Source organism: Cherax quadricarinatus, chromosome 3 (genome assembly GCF_038502225.1).
Source record: "Cherax quadricarinatus isolate ZL_2023a chromosome 3, ASM3850222v1, whole genome shotgun sequence".
In the NCBI taxonomy this organism is placed as follows: Eukaryota; Metazoa; Arthropoda; class Malacostraca; order Decapoda; family Parastacidae; genus Cherax; species Cherax quadricarinatus.
In genome coordinates this window covers 79,269,154-79,292,835 of record NC_091294.1, presented here as the reverse complement: position 1 = coordinate 79,292,835, position 23,682 = coordinate 79,269,154, and the positions used below count along the sequence as shown (strand labels likewise).

The 23,682-nt window shown below is 42.3% G+C and overlaps 1 protein-coding gene across 3 annotated transcripts in view; it reads left to right on the top strand.

The window, feature by feature from the left end:
* Positions 1-310: 310 nt before the first annotated feature.
* LOC128704996 (golgin subfamily A member 4) overlaps positions 311-23,682 on the top strand; it is a gene marked incomplete at its 3' end in the record, with an annotated part of 41,345 nt that continues 17,973 nt past the window's right edge. The window contains 4 exon segments of one of the 3 annotated variants that reach the window (XM_070092954.1): positions 311-484; positions 8,300-8,359; positions 14,451-14,528; positions 18,655-18,733. In XM_070092954.1, the coding sequence (XP_069949055.1) occupies positions 386-484; positions 8,300-8,359; positions 14,451-14,528; positions 18,655-18,733 (316 nt within the window). 3 annotated transcript variants of the gene reach the window in all.

The following is a 23,682-nucleotide window of genomic DNA, read 5'->3' as shown; positions in this document are numbered from 1 at the left end:
GTGTATAATACACGATACAGGGTGTATAATACAGTATACAGTGTATAATACAGTATACAGGGTGTATAATACACTATACAGTGTATAATACACTATACAGGGTGTATAATACACAACAAACTAACACAGGTAATGTATAAAACAGTTTATAAGTAAGGAGTAAAAGTGAACTCAGAGTATAATACACCATCAAGGGTGTATTATACAGTGTACATGATACAATATACACTATACATAGTGTATAATATACAATACTGTATAAACTAACACAGATAATAGATAAAACAGCTGATAAATAAGAAGTAAGAGTGAACTTGGAGTACAAGCGAGCAATGGCCGCCTAGGACACCACAAAATGTGTTAGAATTCAACATTTTTGTGCGAAATGTTGCGAAAACTGCGCGAGAAAATCACGGAGGAGGTGCAGCAGACTTCCCTGCGGCTGCCAGCGTCTGTGCAGCAGTCTGTGCAGCAGCTGACACAGGTACCTGCGTCACACACCACAGAAATATGTACCCCCAACACCTCCCTCCAACACCTGCCATTGTTATATTATTTAGGTGACACCTAGCTAGGTGACTTATCTAGGTACCTAGCTAGGTGAGTCACTTAGGTATCTAGCTAGATTACTGACCTAGGTACCTAGCTAGATGACTCACCCAGGTACCTAGCTAGGTGACTCACCTAGGTACCTAGCTAGTTGACTCACCCAGGTACCTAGCTAGGTGACTCACCTAGGTACCTAACTAGATTACTGACCTAGGTACCTAGCTAGATTACTGACCTAGGTACCTAGCTAGATTACTGACCTAGATACCTAGCTACATTACTGACCTAGGTACCTAGCTAGATGACTCACCTAGGTACCTAGCTAGATGACTCACCTAGGTACCTAGCTAGTTGACTCACCCAGGTACCTAGCTAGGTGACTCACCTAGGTACCTAGCTAGATGACTCACCTAGGTACCTAGCTAGATAAATCACCTAGGTACCTAGCTACATAACTCACCTAGGTACCTAGCTAGATGACTCACCTAGGTAGCTAGCTACATAACTCACCTAGGTACCTAGCTAGATGACTCACCTAGGTACCTAGCTAGATGACTCACCTAGGCACCTAGCTAGATAACTCACCTAGGTAACTAGCTAGATGACTCACCTAGGTACCTAGCTATATGACTCACCTACGTACCTAGCTAGATTACTGACCTAGGTACCTAGCTAGATGACACCTAGGTACCTAGCTAGATGACTCACCTAGGTACCTAGCTAGATGACTCACCTAGGTACCTAGCTAGATAACTCACCTAGGTACCTAGCTACATAACTCACCTAGGTACCTAGCTAGATGACTCACCTAGGTAGCTAGCTAGATGACTCACCTAGGTACCTAGCTAGATGACTCACCTAGGTACCTAGCTAGATGACTCACCTAGGTACCTAGCTAGTTGACTCACCCAGGTACCTAGCTAGATGACTCACCTAGGTACCTAGCTAGATTACTGACCTAGGTACCTACCTAGATTACTGACCTAGGTACCTAGCTAGATGGCTCACCTAGGTACCTAGCTAGATGACTCACCCAGGTACCTAGCTAGGTGACTCACCTAGGTACCTAGATAGGTGACACCTAGGTATCTAGATAATTCACCTAGGTACCTAGCTAGTTGACACCTAGGTATCTAGCTAGATGACTGACCTAGGTACCTAGCTAGGTGACGTGTTAACCTAGCTAGATGACTCACCTAGGTACCTAGCTAGTTGACTAGCCTAGGTACCTAGCTAGATGACTGACCTAGGTACTTAGCTAAGTGGGTCGCCTAGGTATCTAGATGACTCGCCTAGGTACCTAGCTAGATGACTTACCTAGGTACTTAGCCAGATGACTCACCAAGGTACCTAGCTAGATGACTCAGCTAGGTACCTAGCTAGTTGACTCACCTAGGTACCTAGCTAGGTGACTCACCTAGGTACTAAGCTAGGTGACTCACCTAGGTACCTAGCTAGGTGACTCACCTAGGTACCTAGCTAGATGACATACCTAGGTACCTAGCTAGTAGAGTCAGCTAGGTATCTAGCTAGATGACTCACATAGGTACCTAGTTGAGTCACCTAGGTATCTAATTGAGTCAGCTAGATGACTGACCTAGGTATCTAGCTATGTGACTCACCTAGGTACCTAGCTAGATGACTCACCTTGGTACCTAGCTAGATGATTCACCTAGGCACCTAGCTAGATGACTCACCTAGGTACCTAGCTAGATGACTCACCTAGGTACCTAGCTAGTTGACTCACCTAGGTACTTAGCTATGTGACTCACCTAGGTACCTAGCTAGGTGACTACTACGTATCTAGATAATTCACCTAGGTACCTAGCTAGGTGGCACCTAGGTACCTAGCTAGGTGACACCTAGGTATCTAGCTAGATGACTGACCTAGATACCTAGCTAGGTGACACATAGGAACCTAGCTAGATGACTCACCTAGGTACCTAGCTAGTTGACTTGCCTAGGTACCTAGCTAGTTGACTCGCCTAGGTACCTAGCTAGATGACTCCTAGGTACCTAGCTAGATGACTTACCTAGGTACCTAGCTAGATGACTCACCTAGGTACCTAGCTAGATGACTCACCTAGGTACCTAGCTAGGTGACTCACCTAGGTACCTAGCTAGATGACTCACCTAGGTGCCTAGATAGGGGACTCTCCTAGGTACCTAGCTTGTTGACTCACCTAGGTATCTAGCTAGATGACTCACCTAGGTACTTAGTTGAGTCACCTAGGTACCTAGCTAGATGACTGACCTAGGTATCTAGCTATGTGACTCACCTAGGTACCTAGCTAGATGACTGACCTAGGTACCAAGCTAGATGACTCACCTTGGTACCTAGCTAGATGATTCACCTAGGTACCTCACTAGGTGACTCACCTAGGTACCTAGATAGATGACTCACCTAGGTACCTAGCTAGATGACTCACCTAGGTACCTAGCTAGGTGAATCACCTAGGTACCCAGCTAGGTGGCTTGCCTAGGCACCTAGCTAGGAGACTCGCCTAGGTACCTAGCTAGATGACTCACCTAAGTACCTAGCTAGATGAATCACCTAGGTATCTAGCTATATGACTCACCTAGGTACCTAGCTAAGTGACTCACCTAAGTGCCTAGCTAGGTGACTTGGGTACCTAGCTAGGTGACTCACCTATGTACCTAGCTAGTTGACTCGCCTAGGTATCTAGCTAGACGACTCGCCTAGCTAGATGACTCACCTAGTTACCCAGCTAGGTGACTGACCTAGGTACCTAGCTAGATGAGTCACCTAGGTACCTAAGTGATTCACCTAGGTACCTAGCTAGATGACTCGCCTAAGTATCTAGCTAGGTGACTCACCTAGGTACTTCTAGGTAACTCAGGTTCCTAGCTAGGCAAATCACCTAGGTACCTAGCTAGATGACTCACCTAGGTACCTAGCTAGGTGACATCTTGGTACCTAGCTGACTCACCTAGATACATAGTTAGGTTACTCACCTAGGTACTTCTAGTATAAAAAGGATTATTTGGTCTTCTGGTAGCGGGTAGTTAATGATATATCTTCGGAGGCTTCTTACTTTATTGTTAAGTCGTGGTGGGTACACAGGCTTGTGTGTTTGTGCCCATGGCCCGGGCAGGGCCATCCCACGAGAGAGAGCTGGGAGTACTTGTGTCTTCCTGCTAGGCCGCTGTGCGAGTCAGAGAGAGAGGCAAGGGCAGGCAGGCTGGCTTGCCCACTGAGAGGCCTGGCTACAGAGGGCAACACTTGAGTGGCGCGAAATATGAACTAAGCTGGCAGACAGCATGGCCTGTCTGTGCAGACAGTACAGGCTGTCTACATACGCTCGGCCACCTACCGCGCGTCGTCCCGACGCGACAATACTGGTGGTAAAAGGAGCTCGGTCTCTCTCTCGTAGGAACAGGGCACAGAACACAAAATAAAAACATATATATACATATGGACATGGAAAAAAAACTTCCTACAGGGAGGGAAGAAAAAAACATGTGGGGTGTGCTAAACATCGTGGTCATAGGCAGTGAGCGTCGAAGGGCATCACTGCACTCCTTCCTGCGTCTGGACAGATACTGCAGCACAGGAGTCATCGCTGTGGCTGAGCTGTGACGTAACAGGTTACGGTCTCCTCTGGAACGGTGAAGCAGTCATCGTAGGAGTCGCTGCAGGCTTTCACTCAACCTGGGACACATGCTGGTGCCCTCGAGTGAGGCATCGACAAAACTCGGCAACTGGGCAGGACTTCTGGCAAGCGACTCAGGAGGACACTTCTCGACTGGTACTGTCGCTGGGCTGTCACTGCCGGCGAGCGTGGAGCGAGTTGTGGAGCGAGTCATGGCAGAGACGACTGGACGAAACATCTGTGAGTTGTAACATCATACACCAGACTGCAGTGAGCGAGCTAGCAGTCAAAGTGACATCTTCTTTGTGCAGGCTGCTCACTGAAGCTTGTGACATGAGGCTGACACAGCGCCTGCCGACAGGGCTGGCTGCGGCTTGATGAGTATCATTCTCTCGGCAGTTGGAGTTTTAGCAGAGGTTAGTCTAAGCGTCCCCAGACTTGTTTCTCTACATATAACTGCACTCTGACGGTCTGGAGGTGAAGTGAAGCAAATCTCGATGGGAATCGTAGCAGGTACTATTCTGCAGAACATCACAAGCGACGAGCATGAAAGCTTTCTGTACAAGAGGGCTTGGTCACTCGGGGCTGTCTTGACATCAGCTGTCAAACACACTGGTCACACGGGTGACTTAACACAGTGGTGCTACTCAGGTCTGGCTCAGACCTCACTGGACACACGGAAACTTTAAACACACCGCGGTACATGCGGTACACTAACATGTGAGAACACTGACTGAGAGGAATTAACACACGACATATCTTCTCTTAATCTTCTCGACAATACTGAAATAATTACTAGAAGCACTCGATGTGACATCATGTGATGTCAGGCGTGATGTCGCGAGGTGACGTCAGGCAGACATCGTGAGGTGACGTCAGCAGACATCGTGACGTCATGAAGTCGGGCAGCATCGCCGGTTACGTCAATGTGATGCGGGCAGCAGACCACAGCATGAGGCCTGGGACATCTGGTAACTCACGTGGCTGGTAGATCCACGTGACATCGCCCACACCCACGTGACGTCGTGATCCACATGGCATCGTGATCTACATGGCATGCTGATCCACGTAGTTTCGAGTGGCCTCGGGCACTCGGATACACAGCTCTGGCAATGAATCACACGGAAAACAGCAGAAAACACAGCAGAGGGAGTGGGCAGTGGTGAGTGTATGGTAGACGGGTGAGCGTGAGTAGGGCGAGCATGGGCAAGGTGAGGAACGGCCACTTCCTCTCCTCCTCCCCCACCCACAAACACGTGGAGAAGCTCACACTGGACGCAGAAATCACCACAAAGCTCACCTCTGGCTTGCTGAAACAGCTGTGCTGAGCTGAACAACAACAGCAACATACAAGTGACGCTGAACACGTGACTTGAGAAACAGCGTGGGACGCTGTAGCGTGGGGTCACTTACAATTCTCGGAGAATTTTGGCAAATTTTGTCTGGATCCTGCTTGTACCTGTGTCTGGGTGCTCAAACGTGCAGACACGACTTCAGGATAACTCGTTGAGAGACGGATGCTTCTTGTATAGGGTGATAAAGTGAAGATGACTTCATACCTCTTCCTCTCTCAGGGCAAACACAACTGCTGCGACCACCGCTTTCCACCATTTATAAAAAGGATTATTCGGTAGGTGCTGCAAGCGGGTGGTTAAATGATAAACGTCTTCGGAGGCTTCTTACTTTATTGTTAAGTCATGGTGGGTACACAGGCTTGTGTGTTCGTGCCCATGGCCCGGGCAGGGCCATCCCACGAGAGGGAGCTGGGAGTACTTGTGTCTTCCTGCTAGGCCGCTGTGTGAGTCAGAGAGAGAGGCAAGGGCAGGCAGGCTGGCTTGCCCACCGAGAGGCCTGGCTACAGAGGGCAACACTTGAGTGGCGCGAAATATGAACTAAGCTGGCAGACAGCATGGGCTGTCTGTGCAGACAGTACAGGCTGTCTACGCTAGGTAACTCAGGTGAAGTGTTACTTGACTTACCTACCTGACTTACCTAGTTACTGCTAGGTGGTGTTAAATGACTTAATTAGGTACCCAGTTACTGCTAGGTGACTTAAGTTCCTAACTAGATGAAGTGTTATGTAACCCACCGAGGTGCCTAGTTACTGCTAGGTGAACACTGACAGCAGGTGTAAGGTGAGTAACACCCAGGTACATAATTACTGCTAGGTGAAGATGATCTGTGCCGGGTATTTAACCCAGGTCCCTTGCTCACATGACCTCGAAACAGCTACCAACTGAGCCATGAAGGTCGGGTCACTACACCACTCCAGGCTACATCTCCGGGACCTTGTTATTGTCTCGACTAGAACAATAGTAAACCATTAGGGTCTAGCGCTTTATTATGGGGTTGGGAACCTTTCCTTTTTATTGTTATACTAAAATTATTATTATTATTATTATTATTTGATGATTGTTTCGTTTGTTATTTTGTTAGTTTTATTAATGAGTTATTATTATTATTATTGTCATTTTTTAATATTAATTTTGTCACATTTTATATTTTTATTTATTATTTTATTAAAGTGGAACCTCGGTTGTCGAATTTAATTTATCCCAGATGTCAGTTCGACAACCAAAATGGATGACAATCAAAGCAATTTTTCCCATAAAGAATAATGTAAATAGATTTAATGCGTTCCAGACCTCAAATGACAATATAATAATTTATTAGAAATGTACTAATTACAGTAGACTCCCGGTTTTCATAATTAATCCGTTCTAGAAATTTGGTCTGTATCTGAAATGGCCGAAAACTGAAATAATATTTCCCATAAGAAATAATGTAAATCTAATTAATCTGTTTAAGACACCCAAAAATATTAACAAAATGTACATTTTATAGAGAATAGCTATATAGTTTTTTATACAGAAAACAATGAGAAATAAATGTAAATGACTAATTTTAATGATAAATGAATATTACATACCTTTATTGAAGACTGTTGTTAGTGAATAGTATTTATTTGTAGTCCCAGGCGGACTACGTCCCAGTGTATACCTACCAGCTATATACACTGCGTCCCACAGCCATATTATTACCATCGACATACCATGTTCACTGAGTTTAATCGTTTCTAACTACCTCTAGATGCCATCATAAACAAAGGGAGAAGTAATGAATAATTTATACCAAGAATTGTAAACAAAAGCCTTGTGTACTATTAAGGGTGTTTACTGGGCCAACGCAGATTCATGCACGCTTTCTCTGAAGCTGGACCAGAGAAAACATAATGTTTACTCTCCACTCGACACCTTGATAGCATATGAACATTTCATGTTTATATGCTATGTAACATGTTTCATATGCATTGTCTTCCAGAAGAAGCCTATCTCGTCACAATTAAACGCTTGTTTGGGCACAAACCCCTCAGCCTCTACGTACTCTTGGAATTCAGTAACATACTTTTCAACAGCCACTTTGTCAGCACTGGCAGCCTCCTCATGCCTGGCCACACTATAAATGCCACTTACTCTCTTAAAATTATCAAATCAATCCTTACTAGCCTTGAAGGATTGAGTTTCAGCACTTGTTCCATTTTTTTTTTCAGGAGGTTGCAACTGCCTCGTTTTTTCACAAATAATGGCCTCAAACACTATCACCGTGTAACTGTTTTTCGTTTATCCAAATCAACCTCCTCAATTTGTGGCCTTTGCTTTGATATCACTTGCGCACCTCTGGCAAGGTCAGCTGCTTTGTTTATCATTGTGCTAGTGGTAGACTTTGATTTACAAAGTTTTGTTTGAGAAGTGATTTGTTTGACAAGTAATGCAGTCGACAACCGAGGTTCCACTCATTTACTATTGTTATTATTATTTGTATTATTATTTTTATTAATATTATTACTATTATTATTATTTTTACTAATATGGTTATTTTATTTTAAAATTGCTTTTAATTGTATTATTAATTATTCTGTTGTATGGAGGTCTGTATTAATAATAATAATATTCTTACAGTAAAGATCACCAGGGCACCAATAAGGTCACAGTAGTAAGGTCATCACTGTGACCTTATTTGGGTTATCCTGGTGGGAAATTTGCACTAAGATAATTGTACTTATTACCTAAATAAACTTACTTGCTTAGTTACTTTGTTATTTGCTTAGTTATTTACCTGCTGCTGGTTTTCCGCAGAAGTCTGATTCGGACCCGGGGCGACAACCCCAGGCTGGCGCCAGCGACTCCAGTGACCTTGTAAGAGTGTCCCTTGATGATGATGTTGCAGGTTGCAAGGCTTTGTGGTGGTGGTGGTTGCTGTTGCTCTGGGTGTAATGCACAGTTGTTTGGTGGTGGTGGTACTCTTGGTGGTGGTACTCTTGGTGGTGGTTGTGGTGGTGGTTGTGGTGGTACTAGTGGTAGCAGCAGCAGTGGTAGTTATCCAAAATTATGTGGATGAATTTCACCCACATAACTGGGTGGGTGTCATTTTACTGCACGTGAGCAGTAACAGCCTAGTTGATTAGACCCTGATCCACCGCAGGGGTGTTGACCCCCGAAACCTTCTCCAGGTATACTCTAAGTATGAACTCAGCTCACTCAGATAAGCTGTGAGGGGGGGGAGTGGTAAATTTGGGCCTATGCAGGCCCTCCTCACTTAACGACCTAGTTCCATTCCTAAGAGTAGGTAGTTAACCGAATTGGTGGTTAAGCAAGGAGCTTTCCCTCACTGATATTTCAAGCATATTGTGGGTTTGTGTCAATCATCTTTAGATATTGTTTTAATATCACCTTTGCACCATTTATGACATTTTTAGTATACAGCCTCTCCTCACTTAGAGACATACGTACTCGTTTACCATCAACCCGGACTTCAGACGGGCTCTCTGACCAGTATCTGTACCTAAATAATGTACATATATTAGAACTGATTTCCTCTATTCTGTTTATTATATTATACAGTACATTACTGTATAAACATTTAAAAATATACCAGAAATGTTATAAATGGTGCAAAAGTGACATTAAAACAATATCAAAGATGGTTGACACAAACCCACTAACATTATAGTATGCTCTTCATTTAGTGACGAATTTGTTTGCTGATGTGGTCTTAGGAATGGAACTCCATCATTAAGAGAGGAGTGGTTGTATTGTGAAATGTTTATACAGTAGTGTACTGTATGCTCTAATGCACATTACTTAGGTTTGCATACTGGTCAGAGAGCTGGTAGTAAGTCTGAGTGGTCATTAAACAGGTTGTTAAGTGAGGAGTGACTGTATATAAGAGAATGGGTCTTTGTGGTGAGTGTTCAAGTCCTGCCTCATGCAGTGCATGATGGAAAAAATAAATTTTTCGGTTGATTCTCATATAAAATAACAGTTGATTCTCATGTAAATTGACAGTCAACTGTATGCTTGGATCTTTTACAAGGCTTCTAAACGTATGATTTTATAGTAAATGCGATTGAATAAGTGCATAAAAATTGAATAATGTGAGCCGCAAAGGTGCCTTCTACCGTCCGTCCAGTGTGTGATGCGCTTTATTCTACTAGTTCAGTCACATTTACAAGCACTCGCCTATTAACACAAATTAATTGTATTATTCTAATACAGTAAACCCTCATATTACATGGATTTATTTGGCATATTTTGGTTATTACACTTGAAAAATTGCGGCATAATTTTATACATCACGGTTTGGTTTGCAGGAGGGAAAAAACTTTGGGGTGTCCCCTGCTTGATATTTCCATAGCTCAGGCCACCACTTGGCTGTGGGTGAGACCACTCTCCATGGGGCTGCACCAAAATTCAAGGCAGCAAAGGATTGCTTCACCTTGCTCCTTTGCAGTAATGCATCAGGTGATTTCAAGTGTAAGCCCATGGTTATTTACTGCTCAAAGAATCCTCATGCTGTGAAAGGTGTAGGGAAAAACACCTTACCTGTAATTTGGAGATCAAATCAGTCAGCTTGGATGACTAAGGAAATATTTATTGACTAGTTTAAGTATCACTTTATTCCTGAAGTCAAGTTTTACCTGCACATCAAGAACCTTACATTCAAAGCTCTCTTCATTCTTGATAATTCCTGTACTTATCCAGAAGCTTTGCTGGATTTAACCCCACATGTTATTAAATGGAGAGTTAGAGGTATTGGGAAGATGGAGGGAATATTTTGAGGAATTGTTAAATGTTGATGAAGATAGGGAAGCTGTGATTTCGTGTATAGGGCAAGGAGGAATAACATCTTGCAGGAGTGAGGAAGAGTCAGTTGTGAGTGTGGGGGAAGTTCGTGAGGCAGTAGGTAAAATGAAAGCGGGTAAGGCAGCCGGGATTGATGGGATAAAGATAGAAATGTTAAAAGCAGGTGGGGATATAGTTTTGGAGTGGTTGGTGCAATTATTTAATAAATGTATGGAAGAGGGTAAGGTACCTAGGGATTGGCAGAGAGCATGCATAGTTCCTTTGTATAAAGGCAAAGGGGATAAAAGAGAGTGCAAAAATTATAGGGGGATAAGTCTGTTGAGTATACCTGGCAAAGTGTATGGTAGAGTTATTATTGAAAGAATTAAGAGTAAGACGGAAAATAGGATAGCAGATGAACAAGGAGGCTTTAGGAAAGGTAGGGGGTGTGTGGACCAGGTGTTTACAGTGAAACATATAAGTGAACAGTATTTAGATAAGGCTAAAGAGGTCTTTGTGGCATTTATGGATTTGGAAAAGGCGTATGACAGGGTGGATAGGGGGGCAATGTGGCAGATGTTGCAGGTGTATGGTGTAGGAGGTAGGTTACTGAAAGCAGTGAAGAGTTTTTATGAGGATAGTGAGGCTCAAGTTAGAGTATGTAGGAAAGAGGGAAATTATTTCCCAGTAAAAGTAGGCCTTAGACAAGGATGTGTGATGTCACCGTGGTTGTTTAATATATTTATAGATGGGGTTGTAAGAGAAGTAAATGCGAGGGTCTTGGCAAGAGGCGTGGAGTTAAAAGATAAAGAATCACACATAAAGTGGGAGTTGTCACAGTTGCTCTTTGCTGATGACACTGTGCTCTTGGGAAATTCTGAAGAGAAGTTGCAGAGATTGGTGGATGAATTTGGTAGGGTGTGCAAAAGAAGAAAATTGAAAGTGAATACAGGAAAGAGTAAGGTTATGAGGATAACAAAAAGATTAGGTGATGAAAGATTGGATATCAGATTGGAGGGAGAGAGTATGGAGGAGGTGAATGTATTCAGATATTTGGGAGTGGATGTGTCAGCGGATGGGTCTATGAAAGATGAGGTGAATCATAGAATTGATGAGGGGAAAAGGGTGAGTGGTGCACTTAGGAGTCTGTGGAGACAAAGAACTTTGTCCTTGGAGGCAAAGAGGGGAATGTATGAGAGTATATGGGTGTGAAGCATGGGTGATGAATGTTGCAGCGAGGAGAAGGCTGGAGGCAGTGGAGATGTCATGTTTGAGGGCAATGTGTGGTGTGAATATAATGCAGAGAATTCGAAGTTTGGAAGTTAGGAGGAGGTGCGGGATTACCAAAGCTGTTGTCCTGAGGGCTGAGGAAGGGTTGTTGAGGTGGTTCGGACATGTGGAGAGAATGGAGCGAAACAGAATAACTTCAAGAGTGTATCAGTCTGTAGTGGAAGGAAGGCGGGGTAGGGGTCGGCCTAGGAAAGGTTGGAGGGAGGGGGTAAAGGAGGTTTTGTGTGTGAGGGGCTTGGACTTCCAGCAGGCATGCGTGAGCGTGTTTGATAGGAGTGAATGGAGACAAATGGTTTTTAATACTTGACGTGCTGTTGGAGTGTGAGCAAAGTAACATTTATGAAGGGGTTCAGGGAAACCGGCAGGCCGGACTTGAGTCCTGGAGATGGGAAGTACAGTGCCTGCACTCTGAAGGAGGGGTGTTAATGTTGCAGTTTAAAAACTGTAGTGTAAAGCACCCTTCTGGCAAGACAGTGATGGAGTGAATGATGGTGAAAGTTTTCTTTTTCGGGCCACCCTGCCTTGGTGGGAATCGGCCAGTGTGATAATAAATAAAAAAAAATAATAATGTAAAAGTTGTATTTTTACCTCCAATTATAACATCTTTAATACAACCACTGGATCGTGGAGTTATTAAGTCATTCAGGTGTAACTACACAAGAAAAGTGATGAAAAAACTAGTTGCATCAATGGACTCTGACTCCAACCTGGCAGTACCAAGCTTCTGAAATAATGTATAATGTACTACAGGATAGAAAAAGTCAGAGATACATTACAGAATTTATGCACACTCCAATACAACCATTGACTATAGTACCAGAACCTCAACCATCCACTTCTGCTGACAACCAACAACCATCCACCTCAGCCCAGTATGGCTACACCATGCATCTCCACACTCTTCACAATCACAGATGTACACCAGCAACCACAATCTAAGGTGAATAATATTATTTCTGTTGCATTTGTAGTCTTAAGCAAAAAAAAATCATCATTTTTTTTTTTGTAAGATCTGGATGTCTAAAAACAAGTTGTTGGCTTTTGGGGGGTCCCAGGAACGTAACCTTATTTTTCCCATAAGTTCTTTAGTTTCTATCACACAGATTTATCTAACATGGCATTTTCAGGAATGTAACTACCATGTAATATGAGGGTCTACTGTATATACTAGTTTTAAGGCTGACTAAATGCCTTGTATATTTAAGGGACTTATATTGTTTATATTAATTGTTTAATATAAACAGGGGTTTACAGTGAAACATATAAAGTGAACAGTATTTAGATAAGGCTAAAGAGGTTTTTGTCACATTTATGGATTTGGAAAAGGCATATGACAGGGTGGATAGGGGGGCAATGTGGCAGATGTTGCAAGTGTATGGTGTAGGAGGTAGGTTACTGAAAGCAGTGAAGAGTTTTTATGAGGATAGTGAGGTTCAAGTTAGAGTATGTAGGAAAGAGGGAAATTATTTCCCAGTAAAAGTAGGCCTTAGACAAGGATGTGTGATGTCACCGTGGTTGTTTAATATATTTATAGATGGGGTTGTAAGAGAAGTAAATGTGAGGGTCTTGGCAAGAGGCGTGGAGTTAAAAGATAAAGAATCACACATAAAGTGGGAGTTGTCACAGTTGCTCTTTGCTGATGACACTGTGCTCTTGGGAGATTCTGAAGAGAAGTTGCAGAGATTGGTGGATGAATTTGGTAGGGTGTGCAAAAGAAGAAAATTAAAAGTGAATACAGGAAAGAGTAAGGTTATGAGGATAACAAAAAAATTAGGTGATGAAAGATTGGATATCAGATTGGAGGGAGAGAGTATGGAGGAGGTGAATGTATTCAGATATTTGGGAGTGGATGTGTCAGCCGATGGGTCTATGAAAGATGAGATGAATCATAGAATTGATGAGGGGAAAAGGGTGAGCGGTGCACTTAGGAGTCTGTGGAGACAAAGAACTTTGTCCTTGGAGGCAAAGAGGGGAATGTATGAGAGTATAGCTTTACCAACGCTCATATATGGGTGTGAAGCATGGGTGATGAATGTTGCAGTGAGGAGAAGGCTGGAGGCAGTGGAGATGTCATGTCTGAGGGCAATGTGTGGTGTGAATATAATGCAGAGAATTCATAGTTTGGAAGTTAAGAGGAGGTGCGGGATTGCCAAAACTGTTGTCCAGAGGGCTGAGGAAGGGTTGTTGAGGTGGTTCGGACATGTAGGGAGAATGGAGCGAAACAGAATGACTTCAAGAGTGTATCAGTCTGTAGTGGAAGTAAGGCGGGGTAGGGGTCGGCCTAGGAAAGGTTGGAGGGAGGGGGTAAAGGAGGTTTTGTGTGCGAGGGGCTTGGACTTCCAGCGGGCATGCATGAGCATGTTTGATGGGAGTGAATGGAGACAAATGGCTTTTAATACTTGACGTGCTGTTGGAGTGTGAGCAAAGTAACATTTATGAAGGGATTCAGGGAAACCGGCAGGCCGGACTTGAGTCCTGGAGATGGGAAGTACAGTGCCTGCACTCTGAAGGAGGGGTGTTAATGCTGCAGTTTAATTGTAGTGTAAAGCACCCTTCTGGCAAGACAGTGGATGGAGTGAATGATGGTGAAAGTTTTTCTTTTTCGGGCCACCCTGCCTTGGTGGCCACCCTGCCTTCGTGGCCACCCTGCCTTGGTGGCCACCCTGCCTTGGTGGCCACCCTGCTTTGGTGGGAATCGGCCAGTGTGCTAATAATAAAAAAATAATTAATTGTTTATATACATGTTCTCTGCAACTTTTAACATTTTTAACAAGATATTTTTGATTATAAGATTTTCAGCTTACGATATTTTCAACTTATTTAACCTGAGTTTTGCCTCAGCGGATGAACTAATTCTGTGTTCAACTTCCAACAGCTGTCGCCGTTCAGTGGAACAGGGACATCACCTGGTGAACACAGAAAGAACACCGACACACCCTCGCTACAAGACCAGGTACACTTTATTTTTTCACTCTGTTTTCAACTATTTTCAATTGTATTTGTTCACTCAGATGTATTTTTATAGCTAATGTATTTTCATAGTTGTTGTATTTTCATAGCTAATGTATTTTCATAATTGATGTATTTTATTAACTGAAGTATTTCCATAGCTACTGTATTTTTGTACACACTGTATTCTCAACTACAGTCTCTCCCAACGTACGAACAGGTTTGGTCATTGGTAAGTGCAACATACATACATGAACAGTATTGTACAGTAGTGTAATATATGTACGCATGAGGTTAGAGTAACCTACAAGTGTACATTGTTTAACCCTTTCAGGGTCGGCAGGCCCTCTCCTAAACTTGTTCTCGGTCGGAAATTTTTCAAAAAAAAAAAAAAAAAATTATTATTTCTTAGTAAATGATAGAGAATCTTTTCCTGATCATAATGACACCAAAAGTATGAAATTTGATGGAAAACTCACGGAATTATGCTCTTGCGAAGTTAGCGGGCTCGATGATGTTTAGGCAGTGGCGATTTCGCCCACTTTGAGCCCTATTTTCGGCCAATTCCAATGTACCAGTTAACAAAAATCATAACTATTTCGCTAGAACTCCATTTTTTTATTTTGAATGAGTACAAGAAACCACCCATTTACCGATTTCAACTATCCAATAAAGTGGTTCGAAATTGGCAGTTTTGCCAATTTCACACAAATTTCAAAAGATGCCAATTTCCAAATAGGGTCCATAATAAACAAGAAAGACATTCCTGGCACTAAAATAACATTTCCTCTGTTCATTAGTCATGTCCCCAGGCCTCTGTTACATTTCTTTTGCTTTCCACTTTGAATTTTAATTCTCACAAAAAATAGAAGATTTACTGTTATGTAGACCACGGCATTAGTGTAAAAATGGTGTAGAAATGGTATAAATAATATCAGAACATTTATGAAAGAATATTAGACTCACCAGTTGATGTGTATTGGCCGCATAACTTGATTTATTTACTTTTGAACTTTGGCAAAAATTGAACATTTCTGCTACTTTGAGCTCAATTTCAAGGTGCTTTTCATTGTGAAACCAATAAAAATCATCTCAATTTCCGTATTATGTCTTCAATTCTATAAAATGAGACCAGGAAAACTAAAGTACAACCATAAATAGCATACGAAAATACATTGCAAAGTCGCTGTTTTAAACCAAAAACACAGTCAGAGTTTTTTTTTCTCATTATGCACTGTGTGCTGCAGGATTTTTTTTATACTGCGCACACTGACCACATAGACCCATTCTTTCATATGTAGGCCTACCAGCTTTCTCTTGCTAGATTTGAAGGCAGTAGAATTTATGCGTACTAGTATGGCACCAACCCTGGTGTGCACGCTGTACTAGTACAGCACCAACCCTGGCGTGCACGCTGTACTAGTACAGCACCAACCCTGAAAGGGTTAAAAATACGTGTGAACACCAGAAAAATACATACTGTACACTAGTAAACAAAACATGTCTTATAAATGAAGTAAAGTTTATAATGTTTATAAAAGTTCGTAAATAATATAAATTTGATAAAAGACAGTGAGAAAGTGTTTGCCTGAATATGGTAGCATCTGCAGTGGATGGCAGTGATTACTTTTATATAGCCTCTTGAAGAAGTGGTCTGAGGATGTCTGGGTGGTGGCTGCCTTCTCTTTATAGATAAGATGGTAGCAGTGAATTGCATCATGGACAGTTGCTGAAACCCTGGTGTACCATCCCACATTTGGGTCCTGCAATTCAAACAGTGATGGAGAACAATGATGGAGATTCTTCAAGCAAATGAAACCCCTCTGCCATCAACTTTGTCTGGAAGTGCTTTGGTTCCAGAACCACTTACACTTCCTCTTCTTTTTCTTGCTTCTTTCTCTGAGTTTCCAGCTCCATGAAGTCTTCATTGGTCAGGTCCTTTTGGTCAGCAGTAAGGAGTTCCTTGAAGTCATCCTGGAGATCAGGATCCGGCCTCCTACTGAAGGTGACTAAATTGCAGATAATGTTCGTAGATTATTCTTCCACCTTCTCAAACCATGAGGAATCCATGTTCTTGATGGCCTTATAAATATCGTAGGCCTTCCAAAACTGGTGCAAGGTCATCTTGGAGTTACCCCCAGTTGCCTTCACTGCCTGCTGAAACATGCAATGGGGATAATATTTTTTATAAGTTGCAATCACTCCCTGGTCCATAGGCTGGAGGATGGAGGTAGTGTTAGGTGGCAGGTAGACTACCTTCACATTTGGATGACAATCATCCAAGATAGGGATGTAGCCTCAGGTGTTATCAGTTGAATGTGCCAGCAGTACTTCTAACCTCAGATAAAATAGTGAAAAAACCAGTCTTGATAAATGAGGGAAGTGACCCAGGCTTTCAGGTTACTTTTCCACACAGTAGGAAGTGAGGCCTTTTCTAGGTTTTTATTGACTTGCAAGTTCTGAGTGATGTATTAACAGGAGCTTGAGCTTGAGATCTGAAGCATTGCCACCAACCAGGAGATGCAGCCGATCCTTTGTTGTATTGGAGACCCAACCGATCCTTTGTTGTATTGGAGACCCAACCGATCCTTTGTTGTATTGGAGACCCAACCGATCCTTTGTTGTATTGGAGACCCAACCGATCCTTTGTTGTATTGGAGACCCAACCGATCCTTTGTTGTATTGGAGACCCAACCGATCCTTTGTTGTATTGGAGATGCAACTGATCTTTTGTAGTATTGGAGAGTCAACCGATCCTTTGTTGTATTGGAGATGCAACTGATCCTTTGTAATATTGGAAAGTCAACTGATCCTTTGTAGTATTGGAGAGTTAACTAATTCAGTGTAGTCTAAGAGAAGCTGTGAAGTGCTTCCCATCAGTGAAAAAGTGATAATTCTAGACTTATTTTGTGTAATTCCATTTAGTAGGTTGGTAAACAGCAACCACCCAGGGAGGTACTACCATCCTGCCAAGTGAGTGTAAAACGAAAGCCTGTAATTGTTTTACATGATGGTAGGATTGCTGGTGTCCATTTTTCTGTCTCATAAACATGCAAGATTTCAGGTACGTCTTGCTACTTCTACTTACACTTAGACCGCACTACACATACATGTACAAACATATATATGCAAACCTCTCTGGGTTTTCTTCTATTTTCTTTCCAGTTCATATTCTTGTTTATTTCCTCTTATCTCCATGGGGAAGTGGAACAGAATTCTTCCTCCGTAAGCCATGCGTGTTATAAGAGGCGACTAAAATGCCGGGAGCAAGGGGCTAGTAACCCCTTATCCTAAATAGATTACTAAATTTAAAAAGAGAAACTTCTGTTTTTCTTTTTGGGCCACCCTGCCTTGGTGGGATACGGCCGGTTTGTTGAAAAAAAAAAAAAATTGCATAATTTAACAATTACACTTTATCATATGTATGTTTGTAAACCAAAAATGACTTGTATATAGTGTTCACTACTATCCACTGTTTCTGATATCCATGGTAGTTCTTGGAAGGTATCCCCCATGGATACCAGGGCACTACAGTCCTTGTTCTTGGGAATCGTGCTCATGGTGGAACAATTCATGGTGTACAAATGTTCAGCATCTTTTCGCCTCACTACTGTAGTATGTCCACTTTTGTTACCATTATGATGGCCTGGTTCTTCTTAGCACCACTACCTGCATCACCACCACTTTTGTGCTTAATACCAGACAAATAACACTGAATTTGTGGAGATAACACAAGCACATAAATGAACGATGCTGTTACAGTAACCTACTATGTATTGTTTACATAGTAAGTCCAGTATATGTTTGACTTGCAGCCACCATGCGGCAAATTGCCAACTAAATTTTATGGCCAAATTTTCAACTTCTGAGCAAATTGTTCGTATTATCGAAAGTGTGTAACACGAATGTTCGTGTGTAGGGGAATCTCTGTAATAATAATAATAATTGTTACAGCTGCTCCTGGGTATATCAGACATATGTACGACCCACCAGACACAACAACAATAATAGTGATAATAATAATTATAATAGGAACAAAAATAAAAATCATTGTTATGGGTGCTGGTTGATATATTGGACATACGACCGGCCGGACACAACAACAATAATAATAATAATTGTTGTTACAGCTGCTGGTGGACATATCGGACATACGACCGGCCGGACACAACAAGGATCTCTTTAGCATTGATGAAGACAGCCATGAGGGTGAGTTCTGCCTTGTAATGCATTACATCTTAGAGCTTATGTACCACACACCAGAAATGCCCCAGTATTACAATGCTAACTGTGTATTATGTGTGGCTACACTGAGAGTAAAAGGTAGATGGGATACAAGGAGAATAGAAGCATCAGGGAAGAGAGAGGTGAAGGTTTATAAACTAAAAGAGGAGGCAGTTAGGGTAAGCTATTGGAGGATAGATGGGCTAATGAGAGCATAGGCAATGGGGTCGAAGAGGTATGGGGTAGGTTTAAAAATGTAGTGTTAGAGTGTTCAGCAGAAGTTTGTGGTTACAGGAAAGTGGGTGTGGGAGGGAAGAGGAGCGATTGGTGGAATGATGATGTAAAGAGAGTAGTAAGGGAGAAAAAGTTAGCATATGAGAAGTTTTTACAAAGTAGAAGTGATGCAAGGAGGGGAGAGTATATGGAGAAAAAGAGAGAGGTTAAGAGAGTGGTGAAGCAATGTAAAAAGAGAGCAAATGAGAGAATGGGTGAGATGTTATCAACAAATTTTGTTGAAAATAAGAAAAAGTTTTGGAGTGAGATTAACAAGTTAAGGAAGCCTAGAGAACAAATGGATTTGTCAGTTAAAAATAGGAGAGGAGAGTTATTAAATGGAGAGTTAGAGGTATTGGGAAGATGGAGGGAATATTTTGAGGAATTGTTAAATGTTGATGAAGATAGGGAAGCTGTGATTTTGTGTATAGGGCAAGGAGGAATAACATCTTGTAGGAGTGAGGAAGAGCCAGTTGTGAGTGTGGGGGAAGTTCGTGAGGCAGTAGGTAAAATGAAAGGGGGTAAGGCAGCCGGGATTGATGGGATAAAGATAGAAATGTTAAAAGCAGGTGGGGATATATAGTTTTGGAGTGGTTGGTGCAATTATTTAATAAATGTATGGAAGAAGGTAAGGTACCTAGGGATTGGCAGAGAGCATGCATAGTTCCTTTGTATAAAGGCAAAGGGGACAAAAGAGAGTGCAAAAATTATAGGGGGATAAGTTTGTTGAGTGTACCTGGTAAAGTGTATGGTAGAGTTATTATTGAAAGAATTAAGAGTAAGATGGAGAATAGGATAGCAGATGAACAAGGAGGCTTTAGGAAAGGTAGGGGGTGTGTGGACCAGGTGTTTACAGTGAAACATATAAGTGAACAGTATTTAGATAAGGCTAAAGAGGTCTTTGTGGAATTTATGGATTTGGAAAAGGCGTATGACAGGGTGGATAGGGGGGCAATGTGGCAGATGTTGCAGGTGTATGGTGTAGGAGGTAGGTTACTGAAAGCAGTAAAGAGTTTTTACGAGGATAGCGAGGCTCAAGTTAGAGTATGTAGGAAAGAGGGAAATTATTTCCCAGTAAAAGTAGGCCTTAGACAAGGATGTGTGATGTCACCGTGGTTGTTTAATATTTATTGAAGATCTGGTGATGATTGATGGGATGGGAGGAGGGGAGAGAGAGTGTTAGTGTTTAGAAGGGGAATCCCCTTCCATTAGGACTTGAGGTAGCAAGTCCTTTTCTGGGGTTACTTCCCTTCTTCTTTTAATGCCACTAGGACCAGCTTCAGAGTCACTGGACTTCTTTCGCACAACATATCTGTCCATAGTGGCCTGTACCTCTCGTTCCTTTATGATTTCTCTAAAGTGGTTCACAACACTGTCATTGTAACAGTCACCAGCACGGCTTGCAATAGCTGTGTGAGGGTGATTTTCATCAAAAAAGGTTTGCACTTCAAGCCATTTTGCACACATTTCCTTAATCTTTGAAGTAGGCAATTCCTTCAATTTCTCTCTCCCCTCCTTTGAACCAGTTTCCCCAGGTCTGGCCTCTTGCTCTTGAAGTTGATCTATCAGCTCATCAGTGGTTAGTTCTTCATTGTCCTCCTCCACCAACTCTTCCACATCCTCCCCACTAACCTCCAACCCCAAGGACTTCCCCAATTCCACAATTGATTCCTCAACTGGTATACTCCTCTCAGGGTTAGCCTCAAACCCTTCAAAATCCCTTTTGTCTACACATTCTGGCCACAGTTTCTTCCAAGCAGAGTTCAAGGTTCTCTTAGTCACTCCCTCCCAAGCCTTACCTATAAGGTTTACACAATTGAGGATATTAAAGTGATCCTTCCAAAACTCTTTTAGAGTCAATCGAGTGTCTGTGGTCACTTCAAAGCACTTTTGAAACAGAGCTTTTGTGTACAGTTTCTTGAAGTTGGAAATGACCTGCTGGTCCATGGGCTGCAGGAGAGGAGTGGTATTAGGAGGCAAAAACTTCACCTTAATGAAGCTCATGTCCCCATAAAGTCGCTCTGCCACGTCTGTAGGATGACCAGGGGCATTGTCTAACACCAGGAGGCACTTAAGGTCTAATTTCTTTTCAGTTAGGTAATTTTTCACATTGGGGGCAAATGCATGGTGTAACCAGTTATAGAAAAATTCCCTAGTGACCCATGCCTTACTGTTTGCCCTCCACAGCACACACAAATTATCCTTGAGGACATTCTTTTGCCTGAACGCTCTGGGAGTTTCAGAGTGATACACTAATAAAGGCTTAACTTTGCAATCACCACTAGCATTGGCACACATCAACAAAGTAAGCCTGTCTTTCATAGGCTTATGTCCTGGGAGTGCCTTTTCCTCCTGAGTAATGTAGGTCCTGCTTGGCATTTTCTTCCAGAACAGGCCTGTTTCATCACAATTAAACACTTGTTCAGGTTTCAGTCCTTCAGTTTCTATGTACTCCTTGAATTCATGCACATATTTTTCAGCCGCTTTGTGGTCCGAACTGGCAGCCTCACCATGCCGTATCACACTATGGATGCCACTACGCTTCTTAAATCTCTCAAACCAACCTTTGCTGGCCTTAAATTCACTCACATCATCACTAGTTGCAGGCATTTTTTTAATTAAATCGTATTTATAGATGGGGTTGTAAGAGAAGTAAATGCGAGGGTCTTGTTAAGAGGCGTGGAGTTAAAAGATAAAGAATCACACATAAAGTGGGAGTTGTCACAGTTGCTCTTTGCTGATGACACCGTGCTCTTGGGAGATTCTGAAGAGAAGTTGCAGAGATTGGTGGATGAATTTGGTAGGGTGTGCAAAAGAAGAAAATTAAAAGTGAATACAGGAAAGAGTAAGGTTATGAGGATAACAAAAAGATTAGGTGATGAAAGATTGGATATCAGATTGGAGGGAGAGAGTATGGAGGAGGTGAATGTATTCAGATATTTGGGAGTGGACGTGTCAGCAGATGGGTCTATGAAAGATGAGGTGAATCATAGAATTGATGAGGGGAAAAGGGTGAGTGGTGCACTTAGGAGTCTGTGGAGACAAAGAACTTTGTCCTTGGAGGCAAAGAGGGGAATGTATGAGAGTATAGTTTTACCAGCGCTCTTATATGGGTGTGAAGCATGGGTGATGAATGTTGCAGCGAGGAGAAGGCTGGAGGCAGTGGAGATGTCATGTCTGAGGGCAACGTGTGGTGTGAATATATTGCAGAGAATTCGTAGTTTGGAAGTTAGGAGGAGGTGCGGGATTACCAAAACTGTTGTCCAGAGGGCTGAGGAAGGGTTGTTGAGGTGGTTCGGACATGTAGAGAGAATGGAGCGAAACAGAGTGACTTCAAGAGTGTATCAGTCTGTAGTGGAAGGAAGGCGGGGTAGGGGTCGGCCTAGGAAAGGTTGGAGGGAGGGGGTAAAGGAGGTTTTGTGTGCGAGGGGCTTGGACTTCCAGCAGGCATGCGTGAGCGTGTTTGATAGGAGTGAATGGAGACAAATGGTTTTTAATACTTGACGTGTTGTTGGAGTATGAGCAAAGTAACATTTATGAAGGGGTTCAGGGAAACCGGCAGGCCGGACTTGAGTCCTGGAGATGGGAAGTACAGTGCCTGCACTCTGAAGGAGGGGTGTTAATGTTGCAGTTTAAAAACTGTAGTGTAAAGCACCCTTCTGGCAAGACAGTGATGGAGTGAATGATGGTGAAAGTTTTTCTTTTTCGGGCCACCTTGCCTTGGTGGGAATCAGCCAGTGTGATAATAAAAAAAAATAAAAAAATAAGTATTGATGCATTTTATGCTCCAGTATTACCATGCTAACTGTGTATTATGTGTATAGTGTATTAACCCTTTCAAGGTCAGTGCTGTTGTACAACACCATGAGCACAGCTCACTCAGATAGGCAGTGAGTGGTAAATTTGGGCCTAGATATGAGAGACTAGGTCTATGTGGTAAGTGTGCACCATATAAAAAAAATCCTGCAGCATGCAGTGCATAATGAAAAAATAACTGCAACAGTGTTTTTGGTTTAAAACTGCAACTTTGCAGTGTATTTTTGTATGGTTTTTATGGTTGTATTCTCAGTTTCTTGGTCTCATTGGACTGAAAATAGTTTGAAATTGAGCTCAAAGTAATGAAGATGTTTGATTTTTGCTGATTTTCCAGAGTAAACAAATCACGTCATTCGTTCAGTACACATCAGCTGGCGAGTCTAATATTCGTTCACTGATATTATTTACACAGTAGGGCCCCACTTATACAGCAGGTTAGGTTCCAGGCTACCGCCGTAAAGTGGAACACCCTTTTTTCAAACTTATAAATGCATACAAATACTAGATAACAAGTTTACACTAACATATATTAAGTTAGCAATAGAACTAGGCATCAAAAACAATAAAAAAGTACAATACACACACACAGTGCACTCATTACTTACCTTAAAATATTTATAGTCTTAATCTAGGGTGAGACAAGTAGTATTTATTGTAAGAAATCAAGTGTGGTATGTATGGTAGTCAGCCAGGCTACCTTACCAGGCCACCCCACCCACACATACTATTCTATGATATTTAAGCATCCCAGAGCGATAAAATGTATATACAGTTCACTCATTACTTACCTTAAAATATTTGTAGTCTTAATGTAGGGTCAGGAGTAAGCAAATGAGATAAAATGA